Source organism: Nerophis ophidion, linkage group LG27, assembly GCF_033978795.1.
Source record: "Nerophis ophidion isolate RoL-2023_Sa linkage group LG27, RoL_Noph_v1.0, whole genome shotgun sequence".
Classification (NCBI taxonomy): Eukaryota; Metazoa; Chordata; class Actinopteri; order Syngnathiformes; family Syngnathidae; genus Nerophis; species Nerophis ophidion.
Window position 1 is genome coordinate 4,124,640 of NC_084637.1, and position 20,819 is coordinate 4,145,458.

The 20,819-nt window shown below is 40.1% G+C and overlaps 1 protein-coding gene across 2 annotated transcripts in view; it reads left to right on the top strand.

The window, feature by feature from the left end:
• The window catches only part of LOC133544350 (activin receptor type-2A-like), a 101,475-nt gene that overhangs the window by 45,384 nt on the left and 35,272 nt on the right, over positions 1-20,819 (top strand). For both annotated transcript variants that reach the window (XM_061889567.1, XM_061889568.1), the window contains exons 2-4: positions 5,704-5,911; positions 13,998-14,131; positions 17,947-18,101. In XM_061889567.1, coding sequence (XP_061745551.1) covers positions 5,704-5,911; positions 13,998-14,131; positions 17,947-18,101 — 497 coding nt within the window. The remainder of the gene's footprint in view (positions 1-5,703; positions 5,912-13,997; positions 14,132-17,946; positions 18,102-20,819) is intronic.

Sequence of the window (20,819 nt, forward strand, 5' to 3'; positions counted from 1 at the left end):
AAAAGTTTTTGGTGATACAGTTTTCAGCCATATCGCCCAGCCCTCACTTTACTTTACTGGCAGGCCCTTTCCGGTTCAGAGCAGTTCAATTTTTATTTTATGTGCAAATATTCTTACTGATGAAGAGCAAAAACCAACCTTTTTTCTGTTCAAGGCAAACCTTCATTGATGTGTCTCAAAGGCAGTTTTGTCACTTAATAGTCCGATTTTCAGAAGTGGCCTGACAATGGTGCAGCTGACCTTCCTTGTTTGTGTGGGCAGTGATCGTGCAATCAGTCATTAAGCACAATTGAAGATAAATTAGCACAGCCCAGCTTTTTTCCCCCATTGTGTCGCTTTTCCACTTTGACACTTCTATGCATGAAATAAAGAGGCTGCTCTTATTCATTGCCTGTAAATGTGCTCAAACTGGAGGTGGACGTTGCAAAGCATGTCCTTGCGCAATCAGCCCGGCACTCACTGGAATTATCCGCTTTAGATGACTCTGAGCTGCTACTTCTGGCCGGAAAATTCATTTATTCGCTTTATTGCTGTCACTCCTTGGCCGCTATTGGCTATTCCTAATGTTATATACAAATAAAGTAAAATAAAATTAACTTGATATTGCTATTGCATTGGTAAGCAAAATTGTATGTTAAACAAAACAAAAAACATACTATAGTATCAAGTTGATTAAAAGTAGATTTTTAAGATGCATGTAAATAGAGATGTAACGTTGAACTAGGGCTGGGCGATGTGGCCTTTTTTAATTTTTCAATATTTTTAGGACATGTCACGATACACGATATACATCTCGATATTCTGCCTTAGCCTTGAATCAACATCCATTTTCTACCGCTTGTCCCGTCCGGGGTCGCGGGGGTCACTGGAGCCTATCTCAGCTGCATTCGGGCGGAAGGCGGTGTGCACCCCGGACAAGTCGCTTTCTTATCGCAGGGCCAACACAGATAGACAGACAACATTCACACTCTCATTCACATATAATCACAGCAGTATGATGATTCTATGTGTCTACATTAAAACATTCTTCTTCATACTGCATTAATATATGCTACTTTTAAACTTTCATGCAGAGAGGAAAATCACAACTAAGTCAATTGACCAAAAGTGTATTTATTAAACAGTTATTAAGCAGTGGCACAAACATCCATGTCATTTCCAAAACAGAAAGTGCAAGATTGTCAGAGATATTTTAAAACAAGCTATTAAGTGCACTTTTGTGCATGATGTCACTAAGATGACATATCAAAACAACACTAAATTAAAGTGCACTTTTTGTACAGAACGCCACTACAATACTTTAAAACAAATAAAGTGCACTTTTGTGCATGATGTCACACAAGATATTTCAATAAGTGTCAAATAAAAAAGAGCTGCATAATAAGAAATCAAAGAGTGTATGTCCTTCGCTATGTGGTAGGTTCCTGCGGACGTTATCTCCTTCTGTTGTTCACTATTTTTTCATGCGGTGTTGATCTAGGAATAGTTGCTTGGGCATTTTGTTGGCCAGAAATGTTGACATGCGTAGTTTCAAGCACTCCTCATTCTCTAGCACAGGGGTAGGGAACCTATGGCTCGCGAGCCAGATGTGGCTCTTTCTTTCTTGGATAAATCTGAGCTGACGCTGCTTATTACGATAAGTAATGAATAATTCGACTTGTAATGAAAACTAACGTTCAAAATATAAAACATTCTCATGCATTTTTATGTTCAAGAAGTTGCGTTAATGGTAAGAAGTAAGTTATTCATTATTGGTTAGTGTGGGGCTTGCCCTCCTGGGGGTTCCTCAGACCACCAGGCACCGACATGAGAGCCTGTTTCAGGGTTACAACATTGTTTTATTTTTCAGCAAGTCTCTCAGTTGCTTTCCAGCATTTGTCTTTTTCTCTTTCGTTCTGGCTCGCACTCTGGCTCAAGCCCCGACCCCGTCTCTCCTCCTAGCTGCTGCTTATAAACAGAGCGACAGGTGATTAGATAACCAGGCCCAGCTGGGCCATTTATGCACCTGTCGCTGATTTCGAGGCCGGTCCTGGCAACACCCTGCTTCGCTGCAGGCCCGCAGGCCATGCCCCCTCCACATTTGGCTTCAGAATAACAATGTTTTTAGAAAGAATAAGAGACATGAAATGTTGGTCTTACTTAAAAATGTACACGTTTAATTGTGTTCAGTGTTAAAAAAAATATTATATGGCTCTTACGGAAATACAGATTCAAGTATTTGGCTTCTTGGCTCTCTCAGCCAAAAAGGTTCCCGACCCCTGCTCTAGCAGGTGACTTTTTGTAGCAACGCTTTTGCCGCGTTGTTCAACATCTTCCCGCCTGAAGACAAAACACCGCCACCTGTTTTTCTTGGGAATTAATTCTTCCTTCATTTGTTACCAAATTCGCACCTTCTCTCTTTCGTATTACCACCGGCACCATACCGTTAGCATCACAGCTAACGTTACCATGTCGCTACCTGTCTGCTCCGCGGAAGCGTGTGACCTTGCACACGTGACGTATGTAAGAGGGTGCGCTTGTTTTGAGTCTCTGTGAGAAGGAGAGACAAGAATGAGTGGGAAACACATGTAGTGTAATGCCCGCAGCTAAAAGCAACTGCGTGAGAATGTATACTCCAATATCACGATACAGTCATTTTCTTTATTGCACAGCGACAAACCCACGATATTTGTATATCATTTGTATACTCTGGCCTTTAAATAGACTCCCTTTTTAGACCAGTTGATCTGCCGTTTCTTTTCTTTTTCTCCTATGTCCCACTCTCCCTTGTGGAGGGGGTCCGGTCCGATCCGGTGGCCATGTACTGCTCGCCCGTGTATCGGCTGGGGACATCTCTGCGCTGCTGATCCGCCTCCGCTTGGGATGGTTTCCTGCTGGCTCCGCTGTGAACGGGACTCTCGCTGCTGTGTTGGATCCGCTTTGGACTGGACTCTCGCGACTGTGTTGGATCCATTATGGATTGAACTTTCACAGTATCATGTTAGACCCGCTCGACATCCATTGCTTTCCTCCTCTCCAAGGTTCTCATAGTCATCATTGTCACCGACGTCCCACTGGGTGTGAGTTTTCCTTGCCCTTATGTGGGCCTACCGAGGATGTCGTAGTGGTTTGTGCAGCCCTTTGAGACACTAGTGATTTAGGGCTATATCAATCAATCAATCAATCAATGTTTACTTATATAGCCCTAAATCACTAGTGTCTCAAAGGGCTGCACAAACCACTACGACATCCTCGGTTGGCCCACATAAGGGCAAGGAAAACTCACACCCAGTGGGACATCGGTGACAATAATGACTATGAGTATCTATAAGTAAACATTGATTGATTGATATATCGAGTATATCGATATATCGTCCAGCCTTACATTGAACAGTATATTGATAAACTGCGGAAAAAATCCGGACGGTTAATAATACCATTTAAATTTTTAATGACCAAAAAACGTCATTTATTAATGCAATTTAGACAACACTGCTTTCTTACTGGAAAACAGTCGCATCAGCGCCGACGCACGCCGTTTGACTTTAGAAAACATGGCGGCAACTACACGGGCCTTGCACCAGAGATTTCCCTTCCGAGTAAGCTTTGAAACCGATCGCTTCATTTTTCTTCATTCCACTGGCTTGGGTTCAGTGGTCTCTGCGTGCCTTCCAGACAGCACTGCTGGTATTTGGAGGTGACAGGTGTGCACAATAGTGGAGACGCACACATTTGTCCCACACTAAAAGTATACACCAGAGGAGAAAACTATTTGATGTTGCTCTCATTTTCTCAACAGCGTCTTGCACTCAGCAGGTGTGCCTGAAATTTACCATTTATCAGGCGGTCTGTAGGCAGAGTTTCCACAACTAGTTAATGAAGTCTTGCCATTTCTTTACTGGGATGGCCACTTGTCTTTTATTTAACTGCTGCACTTGTCAGTGTTCCAATCACATCAATACTAGCTCAAATGTTTTGTCATCTCATCAAATGAAACGCAGGCTGGGAAGTGTCAACATGCTGCTATGTCAGCCACAAAGACTGTGTATTAGATGTCAGAGGCATTACTCTCGTTTATTTTAGTCGGCTAAACTTGCACTGAACCACATGGTGTTGGAGAAAAACAAAGCTTGTTTATTTGGCTTTATTTTCATTATCCAAACTGCTTTGTGTTTTATATATAAAAATAAACACCCAATTTTTTTTTTACATTACTTGTTTTGTTTTTTTATTTCACAAAGTTATTACTTTAAAACACATTCATCTGACACAGCATTGTGTTAATGTTTTAAGGTGTGTAGTAAATTCCAATACGACATATAACTCACTAATACTTTTAATTGCTCTGTCCCGATACATCACGTACCGTATTTTTCGGACTATAAGTCGCAGTTTTTTTCATAGTTTGGGGCGCGACCTATACTCAGGAGCGACTTATGTGTGAAATTATTAACACATTACTGTAAAATATCAAATAATATTATTTAGCTCATTCACGTAAGAGACTAGACGTATAAGATTTCATGGGATTTAACAATTAGGAGTGACAGATAGTTTGGTAAAGGTATAGCATGTTCTATATGTTATAGTTATTTGAATGACTCTTACCATAATATGTTACGTTAACATAGCAGGCACCTTCTCAGCTGGTTATTTATGCCTCATATAACGTACACTTATTCAGCCTGTTGTTCTCTATTCTTTATTAATTTTAAATTGCCTTTCCAATGTCTATTCTTGGTGTTGGATTTTATCAAATAAATATCCACCAAAATGTGACTTATATATGTTTTTTCCCCTCTTTATTATGCATTTTCAGCAGGTGCGTCTTATACTCCAGAGCGACTTATACTCCGAAAAATACGGTGCATGTCAATGTACACAAAATGGACAAACATATTGTGAAAAAATTATAATCCAATCCAAGCCACTTTATTTATATAGCACATTTAAACAACAATAATGTTTCCAAAGTGCTGCACAGCCATGTTAAAAACAATTGTATATATATATATATATATATATATATATATATACATATATATATATACATATATATTATGCTCCACCAATGACTGAATAAAAACAAAAAAATAAATAAATATAAAACCAATAAAAACAATATAAAAACAAATATGATTAAAAACTATTTTAAAGGATAAAATCAATTAAAACAGTCAAATAGAAATCAAAATGTATAAAAAACACAGAGGACAACAGAGAACAGAGGACCACACAACTCACGTAGTGTTAAAAGCCAAAGAATAAAAGTGAGACTTAAAACACTCCACTGTGGAAGCAGTTTGAACATGGAGGGGCAGAGTGTTCCAGAGCTTAGGGCCGACCACAGAGAAGGCCCTGTCTCCCCTGGTCTTAAGTCTGGTCTTGGGCACTACGAGCTGGAACTGGCTCTCGGACCTCAGAGCGCAGGCAGGAATGTAAATTTGGATGAGGTCCGAGATATATTGAGGTGCCAGTCCATGTAAAAATTTAAAAACAAACAGCAATGTTTTAAAATCAATTCTAAAATGAACAGGGAGCCAGTGCAAAGTCTGAAGAATTGGGGTTATATGCTGGTGTTTCCTGGCCCCTGTTAAAAGTCGTGCTGCCACGTTCTGGACTAACTGCAACCGGGAGAGAGCTTTTTGGCTAATGCCAGGAAATATCTTCAGAAAAGTGTCTTTTTGTTAGTGAGATTTTTTTTTTAATCTTTATCCCCGCTAGGTGCAATCCTGGGGCGCTCGGATACACAGAAGTGCAGCTACTACAACTCCAGCTGGGAGAAGGAGCGCACTAATCGCAGTGGTATCGAACCATGTTATGGCGATAAGGACAAGAGGCGGCACTGCTTCGCCACATGGAAGAACACTTCTGGCACCGTGGAGGTAGTCAAGCAAGGTTGCTGGTTGGACGACATCAACTGCTATGACAGGTATGCTTAGGAATAATGTGTGTGTGTGTTCGTACTTGTGCTGTGCATCTCTCCAACGTAACTAGATGCATGGTGGACAATACGATTCAGAAATGATACATTTTAGAACAGGGGTAGGGAACCTACGGCTCTAGAGCCAGATGTGGCTCTTTTGATGACTGCATCTGGCTCTCAGATAAATCTGAGCTGACGTTGCTTAACACAATAAGTAATGAATAATTCAATTTGTAATCACAGTGTTAAAAATAATGTTCAAAATATAAAACATTCTCACGCATTTTTAATCCATCCATCTGTTTTCTACCGCACCTGTTCAAGAAGTTGCGTTAATGGTAAGAAGTTATTTATTTATTATTGGTTAGTGTGGGGCTTGCACTCCTGGGGGTTCTTCAGACCCTTAAGCACCGACATGAGAGCCTGTTTCAGGGTTACAATATTGCTTTATTTTTCAATAAGTCTCTCAGTTGCTTTCCAGCAATAGTTTTTCCAGCCCCAAACCAGTCTCTCCTCCTGGCTGCTGCTTATAACAGAGCGACAGATGATTAGATAACAAGGCCATCTATGCACCTGTCGCTGCAGGCCCGCAGGCCACGCCCCCTCCACAGTTAGCTTCAGAATAACAATGTTATTACAAAGAATAAGAGACCTATTATACTCTAGAAATGTTGGTCTTACTTAAAAATGCACACGTTTAGTTGTGTTCAGTGTTAAAAAAAATATTATATGGCTCTTACGGAAATATATTTTAAAAATATTTGGCTTTTTGACTCTCTCAGCCAAAAAGGTTCCCGACCCCGGTTTTAGAATGTAACAATTCCATTTTATGTTATAAATGATCCTAGGTAAGTCATATAAACGTGTTTGTCTTAAAATAAATATGCAAAAGACCACAGAACATGTGAGTTGTTTTGACATGACATACCATGTCGTTGTGTTTATTACTGTAAAAAAATCATACTCAAAACAATAAAAATATACCAAACATCAGGCCTTCACCATTATTATCATTTTAATCACAATGGTTACCAGGATTAAATGAGGGTCATTTTGACATATTGACAGTTAAAAAGCAGGCTTTGCTGCATATTAATTTAATCACCTTTACAGCCATGGCAGTAGAAAACATATTCGGGTGTTACCATTTAGTGGTCAATTGTGCGGAATATGTACTGTTCTGTGCAATCTACTAATAAAAATTTCAATCAATAAATCAACGCATTATTATCCGACTTTGGTTAAGATAATCGTTGACTAATCAACTGTGAAAATAATCCTTTTTTTGCAACCCTACTTGACACCTTTGTTTTTATCGTTTTTTGTTGACAACGGGGACAAATCATTGCAGTTTTATAGTCACTCCATCACCTTTACTTTCAGTTTTCTTAATTTGGCAGTGTTGTCTTGGGACGTGTGTTTACAGTTTGTTACCATGTTCGAATGCTGCCCCGCGCTTCACTTCAGTGCTTTGGTTCAGGATGTCACAGATAATGTTGGCATTGATGTTTCCCTTATTCGATGTCCATGGGCATTAAATAATATTTATACAATTGTAGGACTGGGCCGATAGTAGTAAGCCAATCAATAAAACGGTAAATGAAAATGAGTTTATTAATTTTGCTGGCAGCACTCATGCAGCTCACAGACAATAACACACTCACCACACACTATATATTTGTAATTAGGACTGACTGCTCTGAGGTTATCTTCTGGAAATGGAGAATAAACAAATTGCTCGTCGCTCCAGTATGGTTTGTTCCTTCAGTGTGATATCACTTGCGGCTTCCTTCAGTCGAAACCCTAGCACAGCCTCCTCCCGCCTCCCTGGAGAGTCCAGAAAGAGACGAAGGCGGCTGCCACTTCCTCTGGCTTTTATCTAATGACGTAGTGTTAGAAAAAGAGTAAGATCGATATAAACTCTTGTCGATTTGGTTATTATTGTTTCAACTTGTACAACAGAAAGGGAGTGGCAAGTGTGTGTGGACATGTACTGTGTACGTTTATAATAATAATCCTCTCGAGAAGTGTTGTCAGCCATGCGTATTGTGCTATATGCTCAAAACTTTGCAAACTACCAATTTTTTCGAACTTCAGGTACAATAAAAAAAATGTCGAACACACGCACAAACACGCAGCACACACGGAAACAAAGAAAGAAAGCTGAAATGTTCAGAATTAATTGAGTGTGTTAGGTTCGTAAGGCTGCACAATTTTGGCCACAAATAGAAGAAATCCCTATTTATTTTCTCTGAAAACTCGATTTTCGATTTTGCTGGGTGTTGCTGACGTCATTATGTTGTTTATAAAGAAGTAGGTAAATATATAAAGGCTAAAGAAACGTTATATAATTGAAGACAAATATTTGTGTCTTTATAATTATTTGCATCAATAGTTCTCATTAGTTTATGCCTTTTTGTGTTACTTTTACGTTTTTGATAGGTTTCTTGTTTATTTTATTTCTGCAATGTGCTATCCAGGTCCATAAAAAAACTTTGTTCCAAAAATCGCTCTGTGGCCATACTTTAATCATTGTTTAAATGAAATATACAACAAAATATGACAAATGTGCTACATAAAATTGCTAATGTGGTCGAATAATATTTATATAATAATGACTGCGTAACCCAAATTAATTTCCATACTTAAAGAATAATAGCAGACCAAATTAAATGTTACACAGACCACGCAAGTTCCTGGCAGTTAACCTGCAAAAATCTCTCCATCCCAAGTTTTTTTTTTTTTTTTTTACAATTTAACACGTTGCACTATTTTGTTGCGCTTTATTAAGCATTTAGCCAACCTAGTCACGTCTGATGTGTCCTTGAGCAAGGCACGTCACCCTTGCTCCTGATGGGTCGTTGTTAGGGCTTTGCATGGCTGCAGTGTGTGAATGTGTGTATGAATGGGTGAATGTCGAAATAATGTCCAAGTGCTTTGAGTACCTTGAAGTTAGAAAAGTGCTATACAAGTATAACCCATTTATGTTTCTTATTTTTGCACAATTATTTAAGAAAGGTTATTTTTTAGTTTGTTTACATCAGTTGAGTGTTCCCATGGTTGTGTTGACATTTCCTTTCCTTTCTGCCTTGATAGCTGAGGGGATTATAATCCGAGAAAGGTTACATTTAAAATAAAAAATGTCCAAATATAATATTTTTCACATGGTCCATATTTTCCATAGGTCATAAAAAATAATAATTATAGATATCGACCAATGTAAAAAAAACTTATACCGTGATACGTTTTTCAGCCATATCACCCAGCCCTAATATTTACACATTAAATAAATAAATGGGTTGTACTTGTATAGCGCTTTTCTACCTTCAAGGTACTCAACGCGCTTTGACACTACTTTCACATTTACCCATTCACACACTGATGGAGGGAGCTGCCATGCAAGGCGCTAACTAGCACCCATCAGGAGCAAGGGTGAAGTGTCTTGCTCAGGACACAACGGACGTGACGAGGTTGGTACTAGGTGGGGATTGAACCAGGGACCCTCGGGTTGCACACGGCCACTTTCCCACTGCGCCACACCGTTACTTTGCTATTCTGAGAAACTTGAATCCAAAAGTGTACACTAGTCTGGATTGTAGGTGTACTATGCTGAAAAAGAATTAATTTGAGTTAAAAATGGTCCGAAAATGTTTTTTATCCTTCTTTTGCGAATTGCATTTTAGCCGTGGCAATAGTTAGGACTTTATAAGGTATGCTCTCTGCTAGGAATGATGTTTGTTAAGAAATTATCGATTTCGATGCCATTATCAAATCCTCTTAGCGAACCAATTCCTTATCGATTCTCTTATTGAATCCAGATAGTATATAGAAAAAACGCACTTGGTTTAACAAAAACCCACTTTGGCAGCCTTCACTTATATTTTTTATGAAAAAAATACAATAAAATAAATAAATATCGATGTTAGTGCCCCTTTAAGTGGACCACTTAAGAAAAATACATGCAGGGAAAATTCTGCATTCATTTGTATTATTTATTAGACAGACCTGCAAAATCTGGAGTGGTGTAGGCTACAAGATACCGTTAACATTATCAGACACATACAAAAAGGCTAATGTTAATGTTACCGTTAGCCACTGACTATGCTTAGGTAACGTTAGTCTAGCTAACATTACTGCAGTCCTGGTTCACATAAGAGGTAATGTTATTTTAGCCTAACGGCCACAAGTGAGCAGATATGGAAATGAACCGGCAACAGTTAACTTTAGTTCTCACCGACAGTAACACTGGGACTGCAGGTTGAAGCAGAGGAAGAGGAGCGTGCTTCGTCATCTCTATCGCTGCTTCTCCACGACACGTTTCTCTAACCCTTAGGTTATGTACGGCCTGAACATGTTTCAACATGTTTGTTGTACTACTCCCCTTACAGGGAAGTGAAGCCTGGCAATAATTGCAGATAGCCGTTTCTTCGTCGTATTTCTTAGGAAAGTGAAGCCGTGCCTTGGAGCGTTTTTTCCGGTCCGTTGTTGTCGTTACTTCTATATCTGCCGCCGAATGACTGAGCTACGTCATGGCTAGGACATTTCCTGTGACACGGGATTCGTTCCCAGGGATTCGAATAAAGAACCAAATCTTTTTCTTTACTACACTGGCTTCGATAACTGGAACCGTTTCTCAAAAAGGGATTTGAATCAATGGAATCGGTTCTTTTCTTATCGAACAATCGGGAGAACCGGTTTTCGAACATCATCCCTACTCTGCTGATATCAGGGCATTCAATCGATCGTAATTTAACTGTTTGGTTTGACTTTTCGCCTTCATCAGTTCATGTTCATAGACTTAGATCGGTCAGATCTAGTCTAGCAGCTGGTGCCAAAACCCCAAATATTTGTACTCCAAAACCAGGAGGGTGTGCCTGGGCAAGGATGGTTTCATCTTATCATATTGAGAAAAACAACTAAGACTAGATCTGACCAATCCAAGTTTATGAGCATAAACTGATGAATCCTACTCAGATGAGAGGCGAAATGTCATCAAAGACAAACCAAACAGTCCAGTTGCGATCGATTGAATTACAATGACCTGAATCAGTGATTCTCAACCTTTTTTCAGTGATGTACCCCCTGTTAACATTTTTTTGATTCAAGTACCCCCTAATCAGAGCAAAGCATTTTTGGTTGAAAAAAAGAGATAAAGAAGTAAAATACAGCACTATGTCATCAGTTTCTGATTTATTAAATTGTATAACAGTGCAAAAATATTGCAAATTTGTAGTGGTCTTTCCTGAACTATTTGGAAAAAAATATATAATAATAGTAATAATAATGATAATAACTTAGATTTATATCGCGCTTTTCTAGACACTCAAAGCGCTCACAGAGAAGTGGGACTCAACATTCATTCACACCTGGTGGTGGTAAGCTACATCAGTAGCCACAGCTGACCTGGGGTAGACTGACGGATATATAATATATATAAAATAACTAAAATAAACATCCATCCATCCATCCATTTTCTACCGCTTATTCCCTTTCGGGGTCGCGGGGGGCGCTGGCGCCTATCTCAGCTACAATCGGGCGGAAGGCAGGGTACACCCTGGACAAGTCGCCACCTCATCGCAGGGCCAACACAGATAGACGGACAACATTCACACTCACATTCACACACTAGGGACCATTTAGTGTTGCCAATCAACCTATCCCCAGGTGCATGTCTTTGGAAGTGGGAGGAAGCCGGAGTACCCGGAGGGAACCCACGCATTCACGGGGAGAACATGCAAACTCCACACAGAAAGATCCCGAGCCTGGATTTGAACCCAGGACTGCAGGAACTTCGTATTGTGAGGCAGACGCACTAACCCCTCTGCCACCGTGAAGCCCCTAAAATAAACAAGTGATTAAATTATAAATAAATATTTCTACACATAGAAGTAATCATCAACTTAAAGTGCCCTCTTTGGGGATTGTAATAGAGATCCATCTGGATTCATGAACTTCATTCTAAATATTTCTTCACAAAAAAAATAAATCTTTAACATCAATATCTATGGAACATGTCCACAAAAAATTCGAGCTGTCAACACTGAATATTGCATTATAGCATTTCTCTTCACGGTTTATGAACTTACATTCATATTTTGTTGAAGTATGTGTCGTTGGTCCGCCATGATTATCCAGCCAAACGACGCTAGTGCACATGCGCCTGTCTGTGTTGCCAACAATGCATTAATAAATGACGGTTTTTCGGTCATTATAAAAAATTAAACGGTATTACTAACCGTCGGGAATTATTGCTAATTATCATTATACCGTTCACTGTTGCATCCCTCCTCCATTAATAAGTTAAAAAGTCAAGGGCGGTCACGGCATGTTCTTGCCGCGAATGTTAGTCAATTTTTGGGGCATTACAGCAAATGAGAAGGGTGGTAGCGGATTTTGCCGAGGTGCCGCGGTAAAATTCGAGCGCTACATAGAATGATATTTATATCCTTCAGGTGCATGAAAGATAAACTTGAGTTAATGAAACATGTAGAATAGATTGTTTTACACCCTCCGTTGGTTAAAAAGGGTACAGTCAGGGCTGGACCTTTATGGCAAAAATAATAGTCATTTTGATTGATATTGTAATCATGATTAATTACACCATTAAAAATAATTTAAAAACGCCAGTATTTACTTTACCACCAAAACTCAACTTTAACTATAGTTTATAAAAGCGGATATTAGTTAGTAACGAATAAACCACAACAAGTAAAATAATAGTACAAATACATTTAAATAGCAATGGCAATATAAAAAAACAAGTTTTATGTTTTATTTTTTTAGTCACATTTTTTTACTTTTTACACTTATTTTGCTACCATTTAAGTGTGTGGTTTTTGTGTCAAACACAAATGGGACGGTGTGGGGCAGTGGGAGAGTGGCCGTGCGTAACCCGAGGGTCCCTGGTTCAATCCCCACCTAGTACCAACCTCGTCACATCCGTTGTGTCCTGAGCAAGACACTTCACCCTTGCTCCTGATGGGTGCTGGTTAGCGCCTTGCATGGCAGCTCCCTCCATCAGTGTGTGAATGGGTAAATGTGGAAGTAATGTCAAAGCGCTTTGAGTACCTTGAAGGTAGAAAAGCGCTATACAAATACAACCCATTTATCATTTATTATTCAATAAACATATTTGTTAAGGATTTTTGAATTGTTGTTATTTTTAGTATATTTTTACACCATTAAAAATAATTTAAAAACGCCAGTATTTACTTTACCACCAAAACTCAACTTTAACTATAGTTTATAAAAGCGGATATTAGTTAGTAACGAATAAACCACAACAAGTAAAATAATAGTACAAATACATTTAAATAGCAATGGCAATATAAAAAAACAATTAAGTTTTATGTTTTATTTTTTTAGTCACATTTTTTTACCTTTTATACATATTTTGCTACCATTTAAGTGTGTGCTTTTTGTGTCAAACACAAATGGGACGGCGTGGGGCAGTGGGAGAGTGGCCGTGCGTAACCCGAGGGTCCCTGGTTCAATCCCCACCTAGTACCAACCTCGTCACATCCGTTGTGTCCTGAGCAAGACACTTCACCCTTGCTCCTGATGGGTGCTGGCTAGCGCCTTGCATGGCAGCTCCCTCCATCAGTGTGTGAATGGGTAAATGTGGAAGTAATGTCAAAGCGCTTTGAGTACCTTGAAGGTAGAAAAGCGCTACACAAATACAACCCATTTATCATTTATTATTCAATAAACATATTTGTAAAGGATTTTTGAATTGTTGTTATTTTTAGTATATTTTTACCCCTGCGCATACCTTCAAGTACCCACAGGGGTACGCGTACCCCCATTTGAGAACCATTGACCTGGATGAATGAGAACATTCACAGACATCTCTCTGCTGATAGCTACCAAACTGTGAAATCTGCCATGACTCCATGTCTTCAACATCAAATTACAAATAATACATCAAATTATAGATAAAATCTTGAAAATGGTCAAACTGATGTGTTTGGGTAAGTGTTAGGGATGCCATCTCCATTCCTAATGGACACTGTCAACCACTGAGTTGTAACTTGATTGTACTGTTATGGATAAAACGCCTCTTTAATGCTCTAATTCCTGCTCTCTTTTGCAGCAACGAGTGCGTGGAAAAGAAGGAGAATCCTGATGTATTCTTCTGCTGCTGTGAAGGCAACATGTGCAACGAACGGTTCCTGTATGCACCTGATACGCCCCCGCAGAGTGACACACACCAGTCAACCGCCTACAGTATGTACTGTGTACTGTCAAACAGACACACACACACACGGCGTGGCAAATCCAAAATGGTCATGTACAGTACAGGTTAAAAGTTTGGACACACCTTCCCCTCATTCTTTATTGTCACATCAAAACTATGAATAAACATGTGGAGTTATGGACTTCACAAAAAAAGGTGAAATAACTGAAAACATGTTTTATATTCTAGTTTCTTCAAAATAGCCACCTTTTGCTCCGATTACTGCTCTGCACACTCTTGGCATTCCGTCGATGCGCTAACTCCTTCAAGACTGTCGGAAAACCATTTTTGATGACTACCTCTTGAAGCTTATCAGAATGGATAGGAAATGGAAATGCTTGGCGCAGGTCCGCCATCGCAGTCTGACGCAGAGATGTGTGTGCACGGAGGAAATACTTGTTGGAATTGGACCCGTTGTTAGGATTTGATTGGCAATAAAAGCTTAAAAGAGCATTTGACGTTGTGTCCTCTGACACACAGTCACTCTTTTTAGCTTTTATTGGCATTCAAATGCTAAGCACCACACACAAAGTTTGACATTCGTTTTAGCTTTTTTTTCCAATCAAATGCTAACGGGTCCAATTCAAACAAGTATTTTCTCTGTGCACACACGTCTTCCTGTTTTCACACCCAGACAGATGTATATATATATATATATACATATACATATATATACATATATATATATGTCTTGATTGGATTATCCAGAGAATAGTGCTCGATACCGTGGTAGAGCGCAATATGTAGGTGTGGGAAAAATCACAAGACTACTTCATCTCTACAGAACTGTTTCATGAGGGGTTCCCTCAATCATCAGGAGATTTTAATGGAAGCATTCACATACAATGGTTTATATAGGGCACAGAGTGGGTGGGTACAGGCAGGCGTAGGGGCGTGGTGATTGGCTCATGTGTTACCTAGGAGGTGTCTCCTTTTGTAACGGCATGCTGATACAATTTCACTGCTCTTGTTGAGGGATGATAGATCTGGATGATATATAATAAACAGTTTCTCTTTTAAGCATAGGTTGCATCTTTTATTACCACTGTTGTAAGGTGTGCTGGATGCAAGAATTTGCCATGTTATTGGATATTCAACATTATTGTCTTTGAGGTTCCAAATGTGTTTGCTGAGTTCTGTAGAATTCCGCAAAGTCTGGTTTCTAAAGGAGGGGTTGTGATTATTCCATCTGGTTTTGAACGTACCTTCGGTTAATCCTACGTACGTGTCGGATGTGTTAATGTCCTTGCGTGTTACCTTTGCTTGGTAAACGACTGATGTCTGTAAGCACCCTCCGTTGAGAGGGTGCTTATACATATATAATGTGTGTATATGTATATATATACATATACTGTATGTATATATACATATATGTACCGCTACAACAAATATGACGAGGAAAAGATGCTGTCGAAGGTGAGCCACGTAATTAAGGCGGCCCACGGCGCATCCTGAAAGCGGCTTGAGGATGATCTGTTAAACATCATCAATGCAACATTTTGAGCAAAGAACCACCATTACATTTTATGTACACAAGGAAGGGAGTCTTTTACATTTCGAAAAAAAATCGTACTAATTAGAGATGTCCGATAATATCGGACTGCCAATATTATTGGCCGATAAATGTTTTAAAATTATCGGTAACGGTTTCAAAAGTTAAATTAATGACTTTTTAAAACACCCCTGTGCGGAGTGGTACACGGACGTAGGGAGGAGTACAGAGGGCCAATAAACCTTAAAGGCACCGTCTTTGCGTGCCGGCCCAGTCACATTATATCTACGGATTTTCACACACACAAGTGAATACAAATGCATACTTGGTCAACAGCCATACAGGTCACACTGAGGGTGGCCGTATGAACAACTTTAACACTGTTACAAATATGCGCCACACTGTGAACCCACACCAAACAACAATGACAAACACAGTTCGGGAGAAAATCTGCACCGTAACACAACAGAACAAATACCCAGAATCCCTTGCAGCCCTAACTCTTCCGGAACGCTTCAATATACACCCCCCGCTACCCGCCCGCCTCAACCTCTTCATACTCTCTCAAGTAGAGCATGTCCCTAATTCCAAGATGCTGTTTGGAGGTATGTTAAAAAAAAAATGCACTTTGTGATTTCAATAATAAATATGGCAGTGCCATGTTGGCATTTTTTTTCCATAACTTGATTTGATTTATTTTGGAAAGTCTTCTTACATTGTTTAATGCATCCAGCGGGGCATCACAACAAAATTAGGCATAATAATGTGTTCATTCCACCACTGTGTTTCACAGTTTATGAACTTACATTCATATTTTGTTGAAGTATTATTCAATAAACATATTTGTAAAGGATTTTTGAATTGTTGCTATTTTTAGAATATTTTTTAAAAATCTCACGTACCCCTTGGCATACCTTCAAGTACCCACGGGGGTACGCGTACCCCCATTTGAGAACCATTGACCTGGATGAGTGAGAACATTCACAGACATCTCTCTGCTGATAGCTACCAAACTGTGAAATCTGCCATGACTCCATGTCTTCAACATCAAATTACAAATAATACATCAAATTATAGATAAAATCTTGAAAATTGTCAAACTTTCGGTTGTTATCGGAGTCAAAATCGGAATAAAAATTGGGCATAACGATAAGAAAATTAGGCATAATCCGGTGCACCCTGTGGTTCGAAAAATATGGTATAACAATATTTATAATAAACACACTTTTGTTTGTTTTTATGATTACGGGAGGCTATGTGCCACAACTGTTCTTTTTTTTTAATGTAAATTTGCCTCTTGGCATCTTGCACTGTGATTAGAATTTTGTGCTAAAATGTGTTTAAGCACAGTGGTGTTAAATACTGAAATATACTAAAATAGTTAAATTTAAATTACATAACTTTATTTTTATTTATGTTGTTTTGTTTTTTTAACGAGGGCTTCACGGTGGCAGAGGGGTTAGTGCGTCTGCCTCAAAAATACCAAGTTCCTGCAGTCCTGGGTTCAAATCCAGGCTCGGGATCTTTCTGTGTGGAGTTTGCATGTTCTCCCCGTGAATGCGTGGGTTCCCTCCGGGTACTCCGGCTTCCTCCCACTTCCAAAGACATGCACCTGGGGATAGGCCCCTCCCACTTCCAAAGACATGCACCTGGGGATAGGCTCCTCCCACTTCCAAAGACATGCACCTGGGGATAGGTTGATTGGCAACACTAAATGGTCCCTAGTGTGTGAATGTGAGTGTGAATGTTGTCTGTCTATCTGTGTTGGCCCTGCGATGAGGTGGCGACTTGTCCAGGGTGTACCCTGCCTTCCGCCCGATTGTAGCTGAGATAGGCGCCAGCGTCCCCCGCCACCCCGAAAGGGAATAAGCGGTAGAAAATGGATGGATGTTTTTTTAACTTCTATCATATTGTCACAGAAGTAGTGGATTGAGACTCACGGACATTCAAAAGTATCAGTATCCACTCCTGAAATGTTGGTATCATGACAACTCGATCGAATTAAGGTCTGATGTGCGTGTCACACCCTGCAAGAGGTGGGCAGGCAGCGCCAGCAGGCACAGCCCTGAAGCTTCTGCAGAGGTCAGACACAGTTCAGAGCTCTGTTATTTTAGGCCGGAGGATTACGTGATGTCACAAGATGGATTTGCTCGTCCTGCTGTGTGGATGTAAGTTCATGCATTTATATGAACCCTTAGTGCAGCAGCGAGCTGGGTTTGCAAGGATACGGCCTCACTTGTGATACATCCGTAGCACAATTTTGAAGACAGTTTTGTCACTAAAAGCTTTGTGTTGTCTTCCTTTTCTTCGCAGCTACATCCAACCCATTTCCCCAGAAGCCTCAGCTCTTCAGCACTCTGCTTTACTCCCTGGTTCCTGTCATCGGGCTGGCTGCTGTCGTCCTGTTCTCCTTCTGGATGTGGAGGCACCACAAGTTGGCCTATCCAGCAGCCCTTGTCCCTACACATGTAAGGAGACAAGACCCATGCACACACTTAATGCTCCATAAGCCTCAGCTCGCATTATTGTCATCTCTGATCCTCAGCGCCATTTCATTACCAGTAGCGCCTCCCATGACTGTCCAGTATGTCTTCTTGCCTCAATGTTGCTGCTCATGCAGGTGCATTCTATAGCAATTAATACTAACCCCGTTTCCATATGAGTTGGGAAATTGTGTTAGATGTAAATATAAATGGAATACAATGAGTTGCAAATCATCTTCAACCCATATTCAGTTGAATATGCTACAAAGACAACATATTGATGTTCAAACTGATAAACATTTTTTTTTTTTGCAAATACTCATTAACTTTAGAATTTGATGCCAGCAACACGTGACAAAGAAGTTGGGAAAGGTGGTAATAAATACTGATAACGTTGAGGAATGCTCATCAAACACTTATTTGGAACATCCCACAGGTGTGCAGGCTAATTGGGAACAGGTGGGTGCCATGATTTGGTATAAAAACAGCTTCCCAAAAAATGCTCAGTCTTTCACAAGAAAGGATAAGGCGAGGTACACCCCTTTATCCACAACTGCGTGAGCAAATAGTCAAACAGTTTAAGAACAACGTTTCTCAAAGTGCAATTGCAAGAATTTTAGGGATTTCAACATCTACGGTCCATAATATCATAAAAAAGGTTCAGAGAATCTGGAGAAATCACTCCACGTAAGCGGCATGCCCGGAAACCAACATTGAATGACCGTGACCTTCGATCCCTCAGACGGCACTGGATCAAAAACCGACGTCAATCTCTAAAGGATATCACCACATGGGCTCAGGAACACTTCCGAAAACCACTGTCACTAAATACAGTTGGTCGCTACATCTGTAAGTGCAAGTTAAAGCTCTACTATGCAAAGCGAAAGCCATTAATCAACAACATCCAGAAACGCCGCCAGCTTCTCAGGGCCCGAGATCATCTAAGATGGACTGATGCAAAGCGGAAAAGTGTTCTGTGGTCTGACGAGTAAACATTTAAAATTGTTTTTGGAAATAGTCGACATCGTGTCATCCGGACCAAAGGGGCAGACTGTTATCGACGCAAAGTTCAAAAGCCAGCATCTGCGATGGTATGGGGGTGCATTAGTGCCCAAGGCATGGGTAACTTACACATCTGTGAAGGCACCATTAATGCTGAAAGGTACATACAGGTTTTGGAACAACATATGCTGCCATCTCAGCACGTGTTACAACAGCGTGGCTTCGTAAAAAAAGAGTGCGGGTACTTTCCTGGCCCGCCTGCAGTCCAGACCTGTCTCCCATGGAAAATGTGTGGCGCATTATGAAGCGTAAAATACGACAGCAGAGACCCCGGACTGTTGAACGACTGAAGCTCTACATAAAACAAGAATGGGAAAGAATTCCACATTCAAAGCTTCTACAATTAGTTTCCTCAGTTCCCAAACGTTTATTGAGTGTTGTTAAAAGAAAAGGTGATGTAACACAGTTGTGAACATGCCCTTTCCCAACTACTTTGGCACGTGTTGCAGCCATGAAATTCTAAGTTAATTATTTGCAAAAAAAAAAAAGTTTGAGTTTGAAAATCAAATATGTTGTCTTTGTAGCATATTCAACTGAATATGGGTTGAAAAGGATTTGCAAATCATTGTATTCCGTTTATATTTACATCTAACACAATTTCCCAACTCATATGGAAACGGGGTTTGTACTTTCAAGTAATTGATTTCTTCTTTTAGTGACAAGTAAACACTCCTTAGGTTTATGTAGCAAACCTGCAACTAGCAGCTGAGTTGACCAGCATGAGTCTGCAGTGCTTACATTTTACCTTTAGATAATTGCTTTTTAGTTTGTTCAAAGTGTTTTTTCTGGAGTTTTTTCGAATACATCACAAATTGCATTCTCGTAATTGCACATCTATTGGCGTCCTGTGAGCTTAAAGTTCAAATTATTGCCAGAGCAGAGTTTTGACCCACATCCAATCTGTATTTGCTCACCGTTCATAACCCCTTTCACAAACATCACCTCTGTAAATCCCGTCTTGCTTGCCAACACGTTCCACAGCTGCTCTTTCGAAAGTTTCCATGTTGAGTAATACAGTAGATCCTCACAGGCCATTGCATCGTGTTTGCTGAATCGTCCGCCCATGTTTCTGAAATGGTTTTATTCAGTTTGGAAGGCGGTTTAACACGACTCTTTGGGGCAGCGCTTCGTCCCCAACGAGAGAAGAAAACCCATATAGCAGCTCTATCGTATAGAAGAGGAGTCAGGGGCCTCTGCATTATTGATGATGCTTTATATAGGCAAACAAAACTAAACACAGAGATGCTCGCAGCGCTGCCTTGGAGAGTGGTGGTGGGTGGATGGCGAGTGCGGGGGAGGCGGTGAAAAGAGACATGCCATTCTCTCTCAACTCGCTGCTTGAATCTGTATGGTGCTGTAGCGCATTGGACTGGGAACACTATAATGGTGTGGAAAGTACACCACGAAGACACTTATGAAACATCTTACCAGGAAAACAGTTTAATAAATAATAATCACAGCGAGACGGAACGGGATCTCAAGGAAAGAGTCGATCAGATTATATCTGTAAGTCTTCCCCTAACATTCTGTGTGTGTTTGCACATGCAATCTACACTCAGTATGCCAGGGAATTCAAATAAGGTCCTATTTATGAAATACTGTTAAAAATTGTTGTCTAAAAACTAGGGGTGGGCAAATTAA